The following is a 15,893-nucleotide window of genomic DNA, read 5'->3' as shown; positions in this document are numbered from 1 at the left end:
AGCCCAGGGTGTACAATCTGGCCTTGCAGATCAAGCTTAAGACAAGCCTCTAAAGCCAGGAGTCAGATGCCAGCTGGTGATACTAGAAAATGACCTTCTCCCAAAGTCCAACCTGCATAAAACTTAGCCATCAGGAAAAAGACAAAGAACAAGAAAAGCAGCCAGGTGTAGTAGCTCATGCCTTTAATCCCAGCACTCAGAAGGCAGAGGCAAGCAGATCTCTATGAGTTCGAGGTCAGCCTAGTCTACAAAGCAAGGAGGGAGGGAGGGAGAGGGGGAGAGAGAGAGAGAGAGAGAGAGAGAGAGAGAGAGAGAGAGAGAGAGAGAGAGAGAGAGAGAGAGCGCAGCAGAGGCACCCGGAAGACCTTGTGAATAAGGAGAACCGTCACCCCACGAGGGGAAGGTGACCACAGGAGGCTTTCTATTGGACTAAATCTGTCACAAGGAGGAGCCCAGCTGTGGGATAGCCTGGGGAGAATTTGAAGGGTTTGGAACTGGAACAGGACTCACTTTCATGTGTCTTGGGGTGGAGAGACAACCAAAGTGTGAGGAGCAGTTGGTGGTTGTGGGTTGTGTGGTCATGGATCAATTAGTGGCCACCCAAAGCAATTATAATTTGATGAGCAGCCTGGGTGGTAAGGTGACAGCCAGGGATAGAATTGATGAGCGAATGAGCCAAAAATTGCCCAGTGTCCATTTTCAAAGCATATGAAGAATTACCTAAAGAATTGTACCCAGCACTGGTGGTCTTGACTAAATGCCATGAGCATTAAGAGTATGTGTTTGAATAAATGTGTGCACTTGATTTTCATTCCAAGGAAGTCAAGGTTGACAATAAGGTCCATGCTTTTAGGCCAGCCCAACCAGAGAGCTTTTCTTTAGGTCTATAGTATGAGAGAACTAGCAGCTTCACAGTGGCTTGGAGCTTAGATCCAAGTGAAAATGGTAACTGATAGTCAAAATGGCTTTGAAATCCCTTTGGTGCTTTACCATGCACTGCTAATGTGTGTGAGTATGCACACTGCTGCAAGATGTGTAAGCCCACGCAAGACCTGTGTGCTATGCCTTCCAGGTCTCTGTAGGTGAATTTGAGTAAGTTAGACACATACTTGACCAAGCTATCGAAACCGTCAAGAACATTCTTCCTACAAAGCCACTGTTAGTACATGGAAGGGGACATCTTTATTTCAAAATTAGGTCCTTAATGATATCCTTGGACAAAGTTGAGACTACCCATTCCCTAGTTTTCAAATTTTCTGCAACACGAGATTTAAAATGTTGGGGACTACTAATCCAGTAGAAGAAATTTAAATTAAAGAAACAGATGTCCATATACCAAAGGATAAACCGAACAGGAATGATCCTTCTGAAATGTTAGGCTTTTCTATATTTTATTATATTATCATTGTGTGCGTTTGTGTGGGTGTGCATGAGTATTGCAGCACATGTGCAGCGGTCAGGGGACAACCTTCCAGAGTTGGTCCCCTCCTTCCACCGTGGGTCCCCAGATTGAAGTCCCATCGTCAGTCTTGCGGAATAAGCTGTCTTGCTGGGCCCCTGTTGACTTTTTCCAGTCTCCTCCTCGACTCTTTCTGTTCACTCTGGCTCTAAAGTCCCTTTCTTAGGCCCTGCCTCTAGCATCATGCCTTCACATGTGTCCCTTAGTGCACTTACATGTATACATGATGTCTTCTGAGCTGCATCCTGTTGATTCTCATCACCTACCATAGAGTGGATGTCCTTAGCCCAACTCACTGGTGCATCTCCAGTATTCTTGAGGATTTTGCTACCTAGTGAGCCCCAGAAACATGTGTTGCCCAAGTAGATTAGAACACTCCTTTTTGGGGGTTAAAGAACTGCCTTTCCACCCTCTCGTGCCCCCACCCCTGGCCCCTCAGCTTGCTCCTGTGGGTTCTCAGTCCAACCTAGTAGAAAATCTGTCCCCACCACCATATTCAGCATTAGAAGCATCAGAAGCAGCTCACTGCCAAGGATGCTACACCAGCCACAGGTGATCCAGGTCTTGTTATCTCCCATTGGGCAGATTTGTGGAAAGACCTGACCATCTGAGACAGTTCTCTCATTGGCCCTTCTGAGGCCCCTTCCAGACTTCTTTTCTTGTATTCTGCTGTACTAGGAGTCCTGTATGATATGACAGCAGGAAGCAGAGGGGGAACAGATGGAAACCTCAGAATGAAACACAGCTGAGCATTTGGGTAGAAGAGACTGAGTTGCAATGAGCTGTTCTTTGGTCCCCTGAGAATATTCTGGATACAGCCTACTAGCTCAAGAAGTAGTTTTCTGATTACCATGGCATAGCCACATTCTAGAATTATGTTTCTGGGGGTTCTACTGTTTCCCAGCAGACTCAGGAAAGTTATGGATGGAAATACTAAAAAACAAAAAAATAAATTAAAAAAAGCTTGGGTTGAAGGTTTTCCTGACCAGGGATTCTGTGGGCTGTTGGTGTGTTCTTGGGCCAGCAAATCAAAGAACTTCATAATCCAGTCCTTTCTCTTAATCTTCATGGTAATCCTCTGAGCTAGGCCTTCAGTCCTTCCCTCTCTAGCTGAGGACAACAGATGCATGAGTGATATTAGTTTCTATCCAGGTACCCATAGCACAGATGATGTTTTAACCAGACTTTTGGCTCTAGATCCCCACTCAGGTAGTCTGCACTGAGCAAGACTCCTGCTCCACCACCCATCATGAACAAACTCCAAGCCAACTCAGCACGTGCTGGTCCTGGACCCCATTGTGCTTAGGTGCTGTGATGTCATGAGTGTCGTATTCAGACCTTCCTCCTTTGGCCTCTGATCACAGGAGCTTTGACTTACCAGGGCAGGAACAAGATGGCCATCATCAAGTTCCTTCACGTGGAGCCTTAGAACCTTCCATAATGGGATACACCTTGTACTCAGCATGGCTGGTGGATACAGAGTTCAGGCAGGGGCTTCCACTTGTGGGTGCCCTTTGCCTCAGAAACCCTGGAGACTACTAGTTTGTGTGATAAGCTGCACACCAGGCTATGTTCAGAAGGAGCCAAGCCAAGAGCACCATGACCTCTGTTGTGATTCGCCCCCATCTGTGGTTGTAAAACCATGATGTCCGGCCTCCTGGAGCCTGTGGATCTCTCTGAGAAAGGTAGGGTCTCCTGTATCTCCAGCATGCCGTCACCTCGCAGGGCATGGAAGACATCCCAAGCATCTATTAAAGACTTGTTATCCCACTTCCGTAGCTGGCACTATTTCTGTTCCTAAGGTGGGTTCTGAACCTCCCTTGGGGTCATCCCATTATTCACGAATGCACCTGCCTCTCAGAGACTGACATTTCCCTTTGGCAGCCAGAATCTGTGGATCTTGTGCTCTCCTGAAGGTTTTCTGTCTGCCACAGACACACCATTCAGTGAGGGACCAGACCGCTGGCCACCTGTGCATCAGCTCCACCCAGAGACAGTTCTGAGGCTGCAGAACAGAACTGTGGCTGCCTGTAGTCCTACAGTTCCCATGACTGCTGTAGTCTACAGTCCCCATGACTGCTGTAGTCTACAGTCCCCATGACTGCTGTAGTCTACAGTTCCCATGACTGCTGTAGTCTACAGTCCCCATGGCTGCTGTAGCCCTACAGTTCCTGGGTTTTTCTGCCTTGCTGTGTCATCCCTGACCTTTTCAATCAAGGCATTTTTCCAAGACCCCTATGAATGCAGTTTGTCCTGAAGGTAGAGGGCATCTACTTGTCCTAGGTCCCTTACCATGTCTGAGAGCCACCCTGAACCCAAATGGGCTTCATTCTGGAAGACACGGAGCTCTCAGTCTTGGACTCATCCCCTGAACAAGGCCTGAGGCTTCTTAGTCTGATTTGGTCTTTGACACAGAATCATAGGCATTCTTCCAATGTCCCTTTACACACAGACACCTTCTCCACACACCTCAGTTGCAAGTAGCTTCGGTCAGTCATACTTTCTAGCTGTTTCTCTTACATTCCATGCCATATAACAGAACCAACCTACCATTAACCAGTTAGTTCTTGGCTCCTGTCCTTGGCAGTGATGTCTCTGCCTAGTTTGGGCTTTATTTAGAAATTAATAAGTAAATGGCCTTTGTATCTGCATTTACCCAATGAATTCTGCTGCCATAGCTGCCCCCGGTGGGGACTGAAAGGAAGGAGTTGCTCATATGTTTTGCAGGATTACATGGACACAGTAAGATCAGTCACTATTGCCGGGCGGTGGTGGCGCACGCCTTTAATCCTAGCACTTGGGAGGCAGAGCCAGGCGGATCTCTGTGAGTTCAAGGCCAGCCTGGGCTACCAAGTGAGTTCCAGGAGAGGTGCAAAGCTACACAGAGAAACCCTGTCTCGAAAAACAAACAAACAAACAAACAAAATAGAGTTGAGTTGTGCTGAATTAGAACTTTTTTGGTTGCAGGTGACAGAAAACCAACTCAAAATATTTCAAAGATAAAAAGAAAGTTTCAGCTCTTGACTTCATAGCCATAGCGAAGAGGAGAGGTAAAGACTTCCATCCTTATTCTATACAACAAAGAGAAAGGAGCTGTGTGAGATTGCTGCTCAGTGATAGCCAGGCTTAGCATTGCCAAAACCCCGGTCACCTACAAAGTGTGTGCAGTTTCTTGGATTCTACTAACTGGATCCTTAAGAAATGACACTTGATGGCAAAATGGGGGAGGGGGTGTTGGCTCAGGAGAGCTCTATGAGTCAACTTTCTGTTACTGTAATGGATACTCGAAAATAATCAGCGTACGAAAGGAAAAGGGTTGTTTGGGCTCATGGTTTTTCTTGTTTCAGTCAATTGGACTGTACTCACTGTTTTCAGTTCTGTGGTGAGGCAACATGTCACAACAGCAAGACTTTCTCTCGTGTAAAGTGTTTTCCTCCTTCGTAAAGAGCTGATATGGGGAGGGAGAAAGATAACAGACCTGTGAAGGAGTTCAGTGTAGTGTGTCCATTGAATCCATACCCATGCTCAATGGCCATTTGCCTCGTAACAAGTGTTATGGAGGAAATAAGGTATAGGGGTCCCACCATCCCCTTCAGAGCCTTGCCCTCAATGACCTATGCCCTCCCCACTAGCCCCCCACCTCTTAAAAGGTTCTACCACCTCGCAGTTGTACCGAGCCATGACCCAAACCTTCAAGATAGGGGCCTAGAGGGGACATTTAAAATCTAGATGATATCAGCATTTAAGGGTGTCTTGCACATTCAGGGACCCAGCTCTAGAACTAGGCCCACACTGCCTTGGTATCAGTGATGCTGTGGGTTCTTACCTAGATACTGCCAGGGGCAAAATAGTCACATGCAATTTCAGGACGATCCCAGGCTCCACCAAAACCTGCCCTTAGTTACAAGAATCTTCTAGAAAAGAGCTGCCTGTTGCTATGTGGAGCTGCCATGCAGTGTGTATCTATGGAGGGTGGAGCAGTGTCGTGCTTGAGGGTCCATGGAGGATTGAGATGGCAGGAACGGCCACACAGAGCTCTGGGCAGCCTCTAGGTCCCATCCCCCTCTGCTTTTATCTGTGTTTTTATATTGAAACCCCAGCTAAGCTATTGTTGTTTTAAAGGGTTTCCACTGATTAAAAAAAATAATCAATTATGAGGAGAAAATGCCAGTTTAAACACCGCAAGCAGGCTTTCTCCTCCATCTTTCTCTCTGAAGCAGATCAGTTTCTCTAAATAGCTCTACAGTCTAGAGATTCCAGGAATTTTAGAAACATTACCTATTTATTTCTGTTTGGACGTGACCCACACATCCTGCCCACGTGGAGGCAGACCTTGGTAGGGTAACTTCTTAGAAGCTATGGAAAAACAGAACTCCCAGCAGGAGGAAGCCTCAGCTGTAGACTGTTCTCAGAGGAGCAGTGCTGAGATCTTTCTGGCCCTTTGAGTCCCCAGATGCTGAGGTGCCTTTGGAGTGCTAACTCGTGCAACATCTCTGGCTAGAGCTGGGGATGGAGCAGATCTGAGAAGACTGGAACTGGTAGGTACCTCCCCAAGCCCCAGGATGTGCTCTGGCTCCCAAGACTCATGCTCCCGGGTTTACAGAGAAGGCATGGGAGAGCTAAAGTCTGGCTGGCTCTTCTGTGCCAGGGTCACTCATAAGCCTTCTCCAGCAGGTCACCTGGAGTGTGCTGAAGAGAAGGAAGCTGTTAGTTTCCATGTTATCAGCGTTCCTGAGAGGAACAGGATATAGTAGGGTCAATATGTAAAGTCATCAACAAGTAGAGGAACTATGGTTTCCTAATCACTGGATACAACAGAGGCAGACAGATGTATCAGAAAAGGGCTTACCTAGTCAGGAGTCAGGCTTAGATACCTTCTGGCTCAGGACCTCCATCCTTCCCTGTCTGGGCTTCGATATCCAGTCTTTGTTTTTAGCCCCAGCATTTCACGGCCACTCTGCTTCTTAATAGCGGCATTTGTTTAGAACCAGGTCCTGTGTTGTCTGGGAGGAAATTAACACACCGGGAACAAGACTTCCTTGTACACGTGTAATGCTTTCTTCTTCACAAGCTGGTATGGGGAGAGAGAAAATGATAATGGACCTTGAGGGAGTTGTGGTGGGATGATTCCACCTATCCACATCCATGAGCAACACCCAGAACTCAAAGATCCAGGAGCCAGGCATTGTACTGTAGGCCTGTAACCCCAGCTATGAAGGGGGCTGAGGCAGGAGGAATTCAAGTTTTAGGCCAGCCTGGGCTACATAACAAGTTCAAGACCAACCTGTATAACTTATTGAGACCCTATCTCAAAATAAGGATTTAGAATGGACCCCAGTGGTAGAGCGCTTGTCCTGGGTTCAATCCCACTACTGAAAATTAATTAATTAGTTAATTAATTTTAAAAGATCATGGGGATGCTTAGAAAATAAATCTTTCTTGGAGGTTAAGTGCACACTGAGATCCATGAAGCTTCAGGCTGTGGACTTGAGCTCTGTGAAGCAGTTCTGAACCTCCTTGGGGCAGACAGGAAGGAATTGGACACAGCAGCAACTGTGCATGTATACACACACACACACACATACACACACACACACACACACACACACACACACACACACACACCTCTGTAGGTTAAAAGGGATGATGAGCTTGATGAAGAAGAGGATGAAGCCAGGGAAGGATGGAGTGATAATTGACTCACAGCTAACTGACTAGAGCCTGGGGTACACTGAGCCCCACCGGCCTTGCCTTGGGATTGGCAAGGTAGAGGACAGGGGTGTGTGGCCCTAGCTGAGGCCCAGCATCACCTGCAAGAGCCCTTGTTTAGTGGGGCAGCTTCCACCAGCTCCTGTTCCCCATTTCCCTCTTGCCTTTTCTTCCTAAGAGATACTTCAGTATCATCCACCGCATGCCAGGCTGCATCCCATGCTATGGCCTCACAGTCATCTCGACAGACAATTTTCCACTGTCTTCTTGTGACTCACATCTGATGGTGCTTGCTAAGAAAATTGGAATTGCAATGTGTCCTATGCAGACGGGGTCAGGATTGAAGGGATCCCATCTCAGTTGCCCAGCCTGTGGTCTGCTGAGCCCAGAACTCCTCCTCCTCCTCCTCCTCCTCTTCCTCCTCCTCCTCCTCCTCCTCCCAGCCTGCTCCCCATCCCTCCAGCTGTGCTGGAGAGCAGGGCAGAGCAGGTGCTCTTACATATTCCCCTAGAGATTTGGACATCGCCTCCCCCCCCCCCCCCATTGACAGCAGCAGTGTGAGAGTGGAGACCTGAGCGGCTGATTTGGGGCTGGAAGGCTACCATAGACCGACGGCTTGAGCACAAGCCTGACGTCCCCCAGTGAAGCAGCCCCTGCTGGACTCCATGTGTGGGGGATACCAGATGGACTCAGGGTCACCCAGGAAGAGCTGGCTGATGATGTTGGGGGAGCAGATGTGGGAAAGCAATCAGACAGGCTGAGGATAAGTGTTGGGGACTGCAGTGTGGGATAGACATGGGAGGTTAAGGGGGCGTGGGTGTGAATTTTCTAGATCTGTCAGGACAAGTGACCAAAGCTGAAAAGTGTGGTCTCACAGAACCATCAAGGTGTCTGGGCTCTAGGAGAGAACCCTTTCTTGCCTCCTCCCAGCTCTTTGGGCTCTAGAGTTCCTGGCCTTCCATGGCTTATAGCTGCTTCAGTATAGACACTGCCGCCATCTTCCCGTGACCTCCTCCCTCTGTCTAATGTGTCTCTGTATCCAAGGCTTTTCTTTTAAGGCAGTGGTTCTCAAGCTGTGGGTCTCGACCCCTTTGGAGTCAAACAACCCTTTCATAGGGTTCACTTAAGACCATTGAAAAACACAGGTGTTTACATTATAATTCATAACAGTAGCAACATTACAGTTACGAAGTAGTAACGAAAATAATTTTACAGTTGGGGGTCACCACAACATGAGGAACTGTATTAAAGACTCGCAGCATTGGGAAGGTTGAGAACCACTGTTTTAAGGATACTAGTTGTGGGTTAAGGACCCAACCTAATCCCATATGGCCTCACCCTAACCCTGACTGTATCTGCAAAGACCCTATTTCCAAATAAGGTCACATCCATGAGTACTTGGGATGAAGATGCCAATAAACTTTTTGAGGGACATGGTTCTGCACAATGTGGGACATGAAGACTATGCAGATAGCCTCAAGCTCAGGTTCACTCCTTGGTGGCATCCTTCCTCTGGATTGTTCAGCATGTGGCGTGCATCAGCTTCCTTATCTGTGTTCCCTCAGTACATCTAGGACCAGCACTTTGTTGTATTTATCCTGGTCTTCTCCACCTGATGCACTGACACACAGCAGACCTTCAGTGTTTGTTGAATGAAGAACTAAGAATGGAAGGCTGAGTGGAGGGTGGGTGGATGGGTGGGTGGATAGATGGATTGGTGGATGAGTGGATGGATAGATGGGTGGGTGGATAGATGGATGGATAGATGGGTAGATGGGTGGGTGGGTGGATGGGTGGATGGATGGATGGATGGATGGGTGGGTGGGTGGATGGGTGGGTGAATAGATGGGTGGATAGATGGATGGATAGATGGGTGGGTGGATGGATAGATGGGTGAATGGGTGGGTGGGTGGATGGATAGATAGGTGGGTGGATGGATGGATGGATGGATGGATGGATGGGTGGGTGGATGGGTGGATGGATAGATGGGTGGGTGGGTGGATGGATGGATGGATGGATGGATGGATGGATGGATGGATGGATGATGGATGGATGGGTGGGTGGATGGGTGGATGGATAGATGGGTGGGTAGATGGGTGAGTGGGTGGGTGGGTGGATAGATGGGTGGGTAGATGGGTGAGTGGGTGGATGGTTGGATAGATGGATGGGTGGATGGATGGATGGATAGATGGGTGGGTAGATGGGTGAGCGGGTGGGTGGGTGGACAGATGGATGGGTGTTAATAGTCTCCCTTGATGGCCCCCTTGCAGCCCTTGCTCCTCTCTCCTCTCAAACCTCTTCCTGGTTTTGCTCCACAGCAAACACTGTCATTCACCATACATACTTGTTTGTTTGAGGCTTTCTCCTTTGATTTGAATGTGTACTTCGTAAGAATATGCATTTTGCCTGTTTGTTGTTGGTCGGTTGATGATTGTTGGTTAGTTGGGTTGTTTTGTTTTGTTTTGTTTTAGTACCTGTGGCTCTGGAGGTTTGACTCTCATCACAGTGGCAGCTGCTCGCAGAGTTCCCAGGATACCTGCTTTTCACCCAGAGTGTCTGCTCTGCCCCCTGAGTTGTCACCCACAGATGCGTGATAGGTTTCTTCATAGCCATCAGTCCAGGCCATGGCCCTGGCACTCCGGCCTAGGCCCGTTCACTCTCTGAGGCTGAAGTGCTGGGCCTGTCCTTGACCCCCAGAGACACCCACCATCCTAGGTGTTGTAGTTTGATTCCTGTTGCTGTGATAAACACCATGACCAAAAGCAACTTGGAGAGTAAAGCCTTTCAGCTTAGACTTCTACATCATAGTCCCTCTCTGAGGGAAGTCAGGACAGGAACTGAAGCAGAGACCATGGAGGAACACTGCTTACTGACTTGCTCTCTGCTGCCTTTCTTATACTGCCTAATCCCACCTGCCAAGAGATTGTGCTGCCCACAGCGGCCCGGGCCCTCCCACACCAATCATCAGTCAAGACGGTTTCTCACAGACATGGCTATGAGTCATTTTCATGGGGGCGATTCTTTCATTGAGGTCACCTTTTTCCAGGTGAATAGGTTGTGCCGAGTTGACAATAAAAACTAACCAGTACACTAGGTGTGTGATCCCCCCACCCCAAGCCTACCCCAGAACGGACTGGTTTTATAGAACGTGTTTTTGCAACCACACAAACAATGCACTATCACTTAGGGAGCGTCTTACCCTTGCACTGCCTTCAGCACAGGGATCTGTGTGTTTGTGAAGATGCATGTGCATGTCTCACGTGTGCTCTGCCGGCACTGTGTGTACAAGGATTCTTTACCTGCCCGCCCTCCCTCCTTCCCTAAAGAAGCTTGATTTCTGTGGGCGGCTTGTCTCCAAGGCTCACACAGGTCAAGGTCCACAAGGTCAGGGGTTAGATATTGGGGAATGTAGCCAGGTCTCAAAGGCAAAGGGAAAATGGTCTCCCGGAAAGGAGTTGAGGAAGAGTAGGCAGAACCTGGTGGTAGTCTGTGTCCAGGGTGACACCTCAGAGGCACACCTCCAGCCATCTGGCCATGTCCATGAAGAGTCACCTGAGAGAGCTCAAGGCTGGTTCTCTTGCTTGGAGAGGAGCAAACAGATTTGCTGAGCAAACTGTTAGCACCAAGCCCACGGGTGTTCTCAAGGATGCTCTGAGAGCCTGGCGAAACTCAGTCTCCTCCAGGGGAAGGGATCTTTTCTGAAAAGCAGACGCATCTCTGGTCTGAAGCCAGAACCCCCTCTGTACTGACCAAACTGCCAAAATAATAACCAACACCCGCTCCAGACCCTTCACTCATTACTTCCGTCCTTGGGTGCCCCTTCTAGGACATACCACTCTCCCAGCCCTATCTCAATGGCCACAGTTCAGATGAGCTATTCCTTGGGATGAAGTGACTGAGGGAGACTTTTCCTTGACGATACATGGTCCCCTCTAGTCCCGGGTATGAGCAAAAGGACAACTCCCCACAGCTGCTGCCTGGGTGGGGAGAGGCCTGGGTATGCGTTAGGTCCCAGAACTCTGCGGCAGGACTGAAGAGGTTGGCACCTCCTTGCTCATGTTATACCACTGCGGGCAGCTCCATCTGTCAGCCCTGAGCTGAGAGCCTGGGCTGCTGCCAGCTCAGCACCAGCTTGGGAGGGAGTCTCAGCTTCCTGGCCATTGTCTATTGGGGGCACGCCCAGTGTGTTCCAATGGTGACCTGGAGAGGCCTAGAGTGAGGCAGGAAGGGAGGGAGGGAAGAAGAAGAAGGGGAAGGACTGGCCAGAACCTGGTCAGGGTGGGAGAGGGGAAGTGAGAGGGGAAGACTTGGTGTTTTTCCTTATTTGTGTTTTATATTAAAGAAAACAAATAATATCCTTTGAAAAACCCATTAAACAAAGCACATCCTGAAGGTCCCAGCGGCCCATTGTGGCCGCCTGGAGCCTGGAATCCATTCACACATTTTTGGCTAGATTGTTGGAGGCTAGAAAGACCGGGAGTGGGAGGGAAGGGCCATCATTAAAATAGTTTTAAATGGCTTTTGCTCCCCGGACTTAATAGAAGTCTGGGCCAAATAACCATAACTCCAAGATCCCATGTCCGCCTGACCCTCGGAGTGTCCTCCCGTCACCTCTGGGAAGCTCCAACCAACTGGCCAGTCTGAGAACAGCCAGGGCCACCAATGTCCTCCACCTTGCCCTGTGAAGGCTGACTAAGGGAGGCCCTCTCTGGAGAGTCCTAGTGAAGGGATCTGCAGACTCTCTCACTGTTTGACCTCTCTGGGCCTTGCTCTCCCTGACTGCCAAGTGGAGCTTGGAGCCCAATGGACCCCCTCTTACCACTCTCCAGGACACCTGGGTCTGTGGCTCCTCCCTCATCTTGTTTATGCCTACGCAATATGAGAACCTGTAGGAATCTCAGGTATCCCAGGCTCCCGACGGGGACTCTTCTCCTTGGATTTCCAATCCTAGATCTTGGCTACTCCATTCCAGCTGCCCAGGATGGAATGACAGTGCTTCTGGACATGTCCTTAAATGGACACATTTGCCTGTCAGGTGTGCAGACTAGCTTCTGCAAATAATTCTGCCTGGGCCTAGCATTTGGTAGGACTGCTGTTGCATATAAGCAGGTCTCTCCCCAACCTTGACGTCAGTCTATAAGGAACTGTCATAAGGACAGTGCGTAAAAGCCACCCTTAGAATTTCCCCCAGGCCCTCCTTTGAAGTCTAGAAGACAATTAGTTCTTTGCATGTTTTCCATAAATACTTCCAAGGTAAAGGAAGGGTAAAATTGCATGGGGGATTTGGGCCTAGGATCAGGAGTCAGCTTGTGCTCAAGGCTGAGCTGGGCACAGTCATCTCCAGTTCTCTTGATGGCCGACAGCAGAAGGTGGTGACATTTCTGACTGGAGACTGGAAAAAGAACCTGTCCCCTTCCTACAGCCATTGGCTATGTTCCTGACCCTTACCGGTGACAGGGAACCCTCAGCTCTCTGGCTTGGGACTCCACAGGAAAGGCCCTCTGGTCTATTTTCATGGAACCAGCTCCTAACCAAGGAGAAGGAGGGGGAGGCATTGGTGGCCTTGACTCTACCGTCCTTCTCTGCAAGACCATGGCCTGAACAACCTCCGTATTTGAGAGCTTGGACATGATGACTTCTGAGGGCTCCTTCTGGTCCCCCTGTTCTTTGAGTCTGGAATCTTAGCATCCACCCTTGGTGGGAGATTTTCATTCATTCTGATGATTTTCCATTTTCTGGTCTGATTTGGTGGCCAGAATCCAGCCTCTCATGTCCGTCATTGGGTATTGTCAGGGTAAATGGGGTCTTGGACCAAAATGATTCATGTCTTCTCTCTCTCCGTGTCACAGGGCTACCACCCAATGCCCCATGAAGTGGAGATCGCACACACCAAGAAGCTGTTTCGGAGGAGGAGAAATGACCGAAGGTAGGAAAGACCGTTGTGAATGCCGTCACTGTTCCCTGTGCCGGCTGCTGGGCAGGTTAGCTCTGGCCTATGCTGTGAGATGGAGTTTCCACCTGTTAGGGAGATGGGCACCTTCGAGGTGATGTTGGCAGTACAATGGGCTTGATTATGTAGCATCAAAAACTGTGTTTCTGTAGTAGACCCAGGGACTGGGTCCCTTCAGAAGACCAGCAGAGGGCCACCGTCTCCACTCCTTCCTGGGAGGGAGCATTGCCCAGGATTTGCAGAAACGCTCTTTCCACTAACCAAAACAGAGCCCATGGGCTGCATGTTTAGAGACATGGCCTCCAGGAGGCTCCCCAAGCTCACAAATTCAAAGCCATTCCTTTTTCTGGCTCTCCACCACTGGGAATTGTCCTGGGTATGAACCATACTTTGCAGTGACCTTCACAGTCCTGAGTAGTAGTAACCAGGGGACAGGAAAAGCATGATGAGGTGGCATGCATTGGAGCAGGCAATCAAGATCTAGCCTCCAAGAAATGCATGTGTGTGTGTGGTCTACAAGGCATTCTTACATGGAAAGGTCTTTGTGACAAAGTTTAAATGAAAGTTTCCAGGTGCAGAATCGTACTGCGTGCAGCCATTTGTGCTAAGAGGGGAGTGGGATTTTTATTTTTTGCTTGCATGTGCAAAAAATATTTCTGGATGGAAATCTTTTAAAAGAGAGAACAAAAGGGCTTATGCTTGAGGAATTAAAATGAGGTGTTTCCCTATAGGGAATTTATTCTTAGACAACGGTGATGGCGTGTGGTTTTTGCCTTTAATGAACAGAGAATGTTCTTTAAGAGACAGCCAGCTGATACCCTGCACTCAGAAAACTAGGAGCACCTGCCCTCGGTGCTGCGTGGCTACAGCTGGAGGTGTTGGGCTCTGGCCAAACTCGACCTCTGACCCCTACTCTGCATGGAAGTCCTGAGCCAGGAGTAGTAGGTGGGCAGAAGATGGATGCCCAGAATGCCAGTCATCCAGTAGTGGATTTTCAATTTCTGAAATGATTCACAGGCGAAATGAGTGTTCAGCTGACTGGGAAGCAGGTTGTCTTGGCTAAGGTCTGGGAATCAACAGACATCAGAAGAGAAAACTGAGCCAAAAGAGCTGAACTAAGCCCTGCCCCTGCCCTGACAAGGGTACAGTTGATTCCCAGCCTGGGCCACCTTTCTGCTCTGTGGCATTACACATGACAGTCATTGGGTTCTGGATTCTGGGTGGAGGAAAGAAGTGGGGAGCTCCTCAAAGGAGAAACAATGCTTACAAGGGCCAGCAAGCAGTCAGAGAACAGAAGACTTTTTGTCCTTCCTCCCCAGTGTGGACCCCAAAGTTGCCAAGACTCTCCAAGCTTACAAATGAGGAGGTTTCTCTGGGCCAAGGCATTGGCATCCAGGTCAGCCACATGTCACTCTTTGGGCCAGGTCACCATGCTCCACAGGAGTCTCCTAGATGGAGCAGGCCTCTGGAAACAACATGACCCAGGAATGTCAGAAGGGAGAGCACATGGCATGGGAGGACCAGGAAGTTGGACATCCACTTCTCCATGCTCATGATAGTGAATGCTCTGGATAGGTCAATGCACCTCACAAAGGATGTGGGCTGGGCCAGCATCCAAAGAGAGGCAATAAAGATGATCAAAGGACCAAAAAGTATGTCCTGTGAGGAGGGCTGGAGGACTGGGGCCAGGGTAGAGGGAAGCACATCCACGTGGTGAAACCACGAAGGCCTTACGTGGAAGGACAAGTGGCAGCTGACTGTGTTTATGAGACGGAGCATCTTGACCACCAGAGTCAGACTGTGGTTCAAGGTAGCAGATGCACACAGCTGAAGTATGTGCTAGACAAGGAACCATTTCTCACTTGGGGGAGTGTCCTGTTATAGTCCCCACATGGTAGAGATTTCCAGGAGAGAGCAGCTGAAAGAATTTATTATCTAAAAGCAGGGAACTCCTGAATCTTTCTTGGGAACTATGGTGATTCTGGCAGTCACAGATAGGCTATGAAACATTACCAAGTCAAACCCAGTTCTCCTAGCAGATGACCCTCCATAGTGGCCTTGTTGGGCACCAGACCTAGATGCTTGACCCTTCTGTACTGCAGGCTAGTCTTGCTGGCATTTAAAGTGCAAACCGAGAAAGTGCCAGTTAGAGGAATGACCAGAATCAGCTATGGTAACCAAGGAACACAGCCAGCATCCATGGAATACCACAGATCTTGCCATTTGTCATGAGAAGGGAAGTGGCCAGCTACATCCTCCTGGTGTCCCTGTGACTCACCTTGGAATGCCTGCAGGAGTCTTTGGCCTTCTGTCTCTCTACAAAAATGACTGGAATTGGGGTCTGATAGCTGCAGACTCGTGACACAGTGCTGTGCCTAGCATCGAGTGGTACCTCCCAGCCAGAACAGGCCTTCTCAAAACTGGAACCCAGCATCCTCATCTGTGCAGAAGTCTGCCATATGCCCTAGTCCTGCCTCGCTCTCCAGGTGTCTCTGTATGCCTTGCCACTTTCCTCTCCCTTGGTTCAATTTGGAGGCAACAGGCGTGCCTCCAAATGGAATCATGTAGCAGTATAGACATATGCCTTGGAAATAGGGGCTGCATGCGGGGAGTTGCTTCATTTTTTTTTTAAGATTATTTTGAATGATATGTCTGAATGTGTATCTGTGGATGAGTATGTACACATGTGTGCTGGTGCCCGTAGAGGCCAGAGGCATCAGGTCCTCCTGGAGTTGGAGTTACAGACAGTTGTGAGCCTCCCAGTGTGGGTACTGG

General features: G+C 49.2%; 1 protein-coding gene across 1 annotated transcript in view; it reads left to right on the top strand.

The window, feature by feature from the left end:
- Positions 1–15,893, top strand: part of Ctif (cap binding complex dependent translation initiation factor) — a 261,280-nt gene that overhangs the window by 119,806 nt on the left and 125,581 nt on the right. Inside the window, exon 7 of the mRNA XM_059246296.1 lies at positions 13,018–13,094. Within this exon, the coding sequence (XP_059102279.1) occupies positions 13,018–13,094 (77 nt within the window). The remainder of the gene's footprint in view (positions 1–13,017; positions 13,095–15,893) is intronic.

Source organism: Peromyscus eremicus, chromosome 19 (assembly GCF_949786415.1).
Source record: "Peromyscus eremicus chromosome 19, PerEre_H2_v1, whole genome shotgun sequence".
In the NCBI taxonomy this organism is placed as follows: domain Eukaryota; kingdom Metazoa; phylum Chordata; class Mammalia; order Rodentia; family Cricetidae; genus Peromyscus; species Peromyscus eremicus.
Note: the sequence above shows the minus strand (reverse complement) of the source record. Positions and strands in the feature narration are given on the sequence as shown.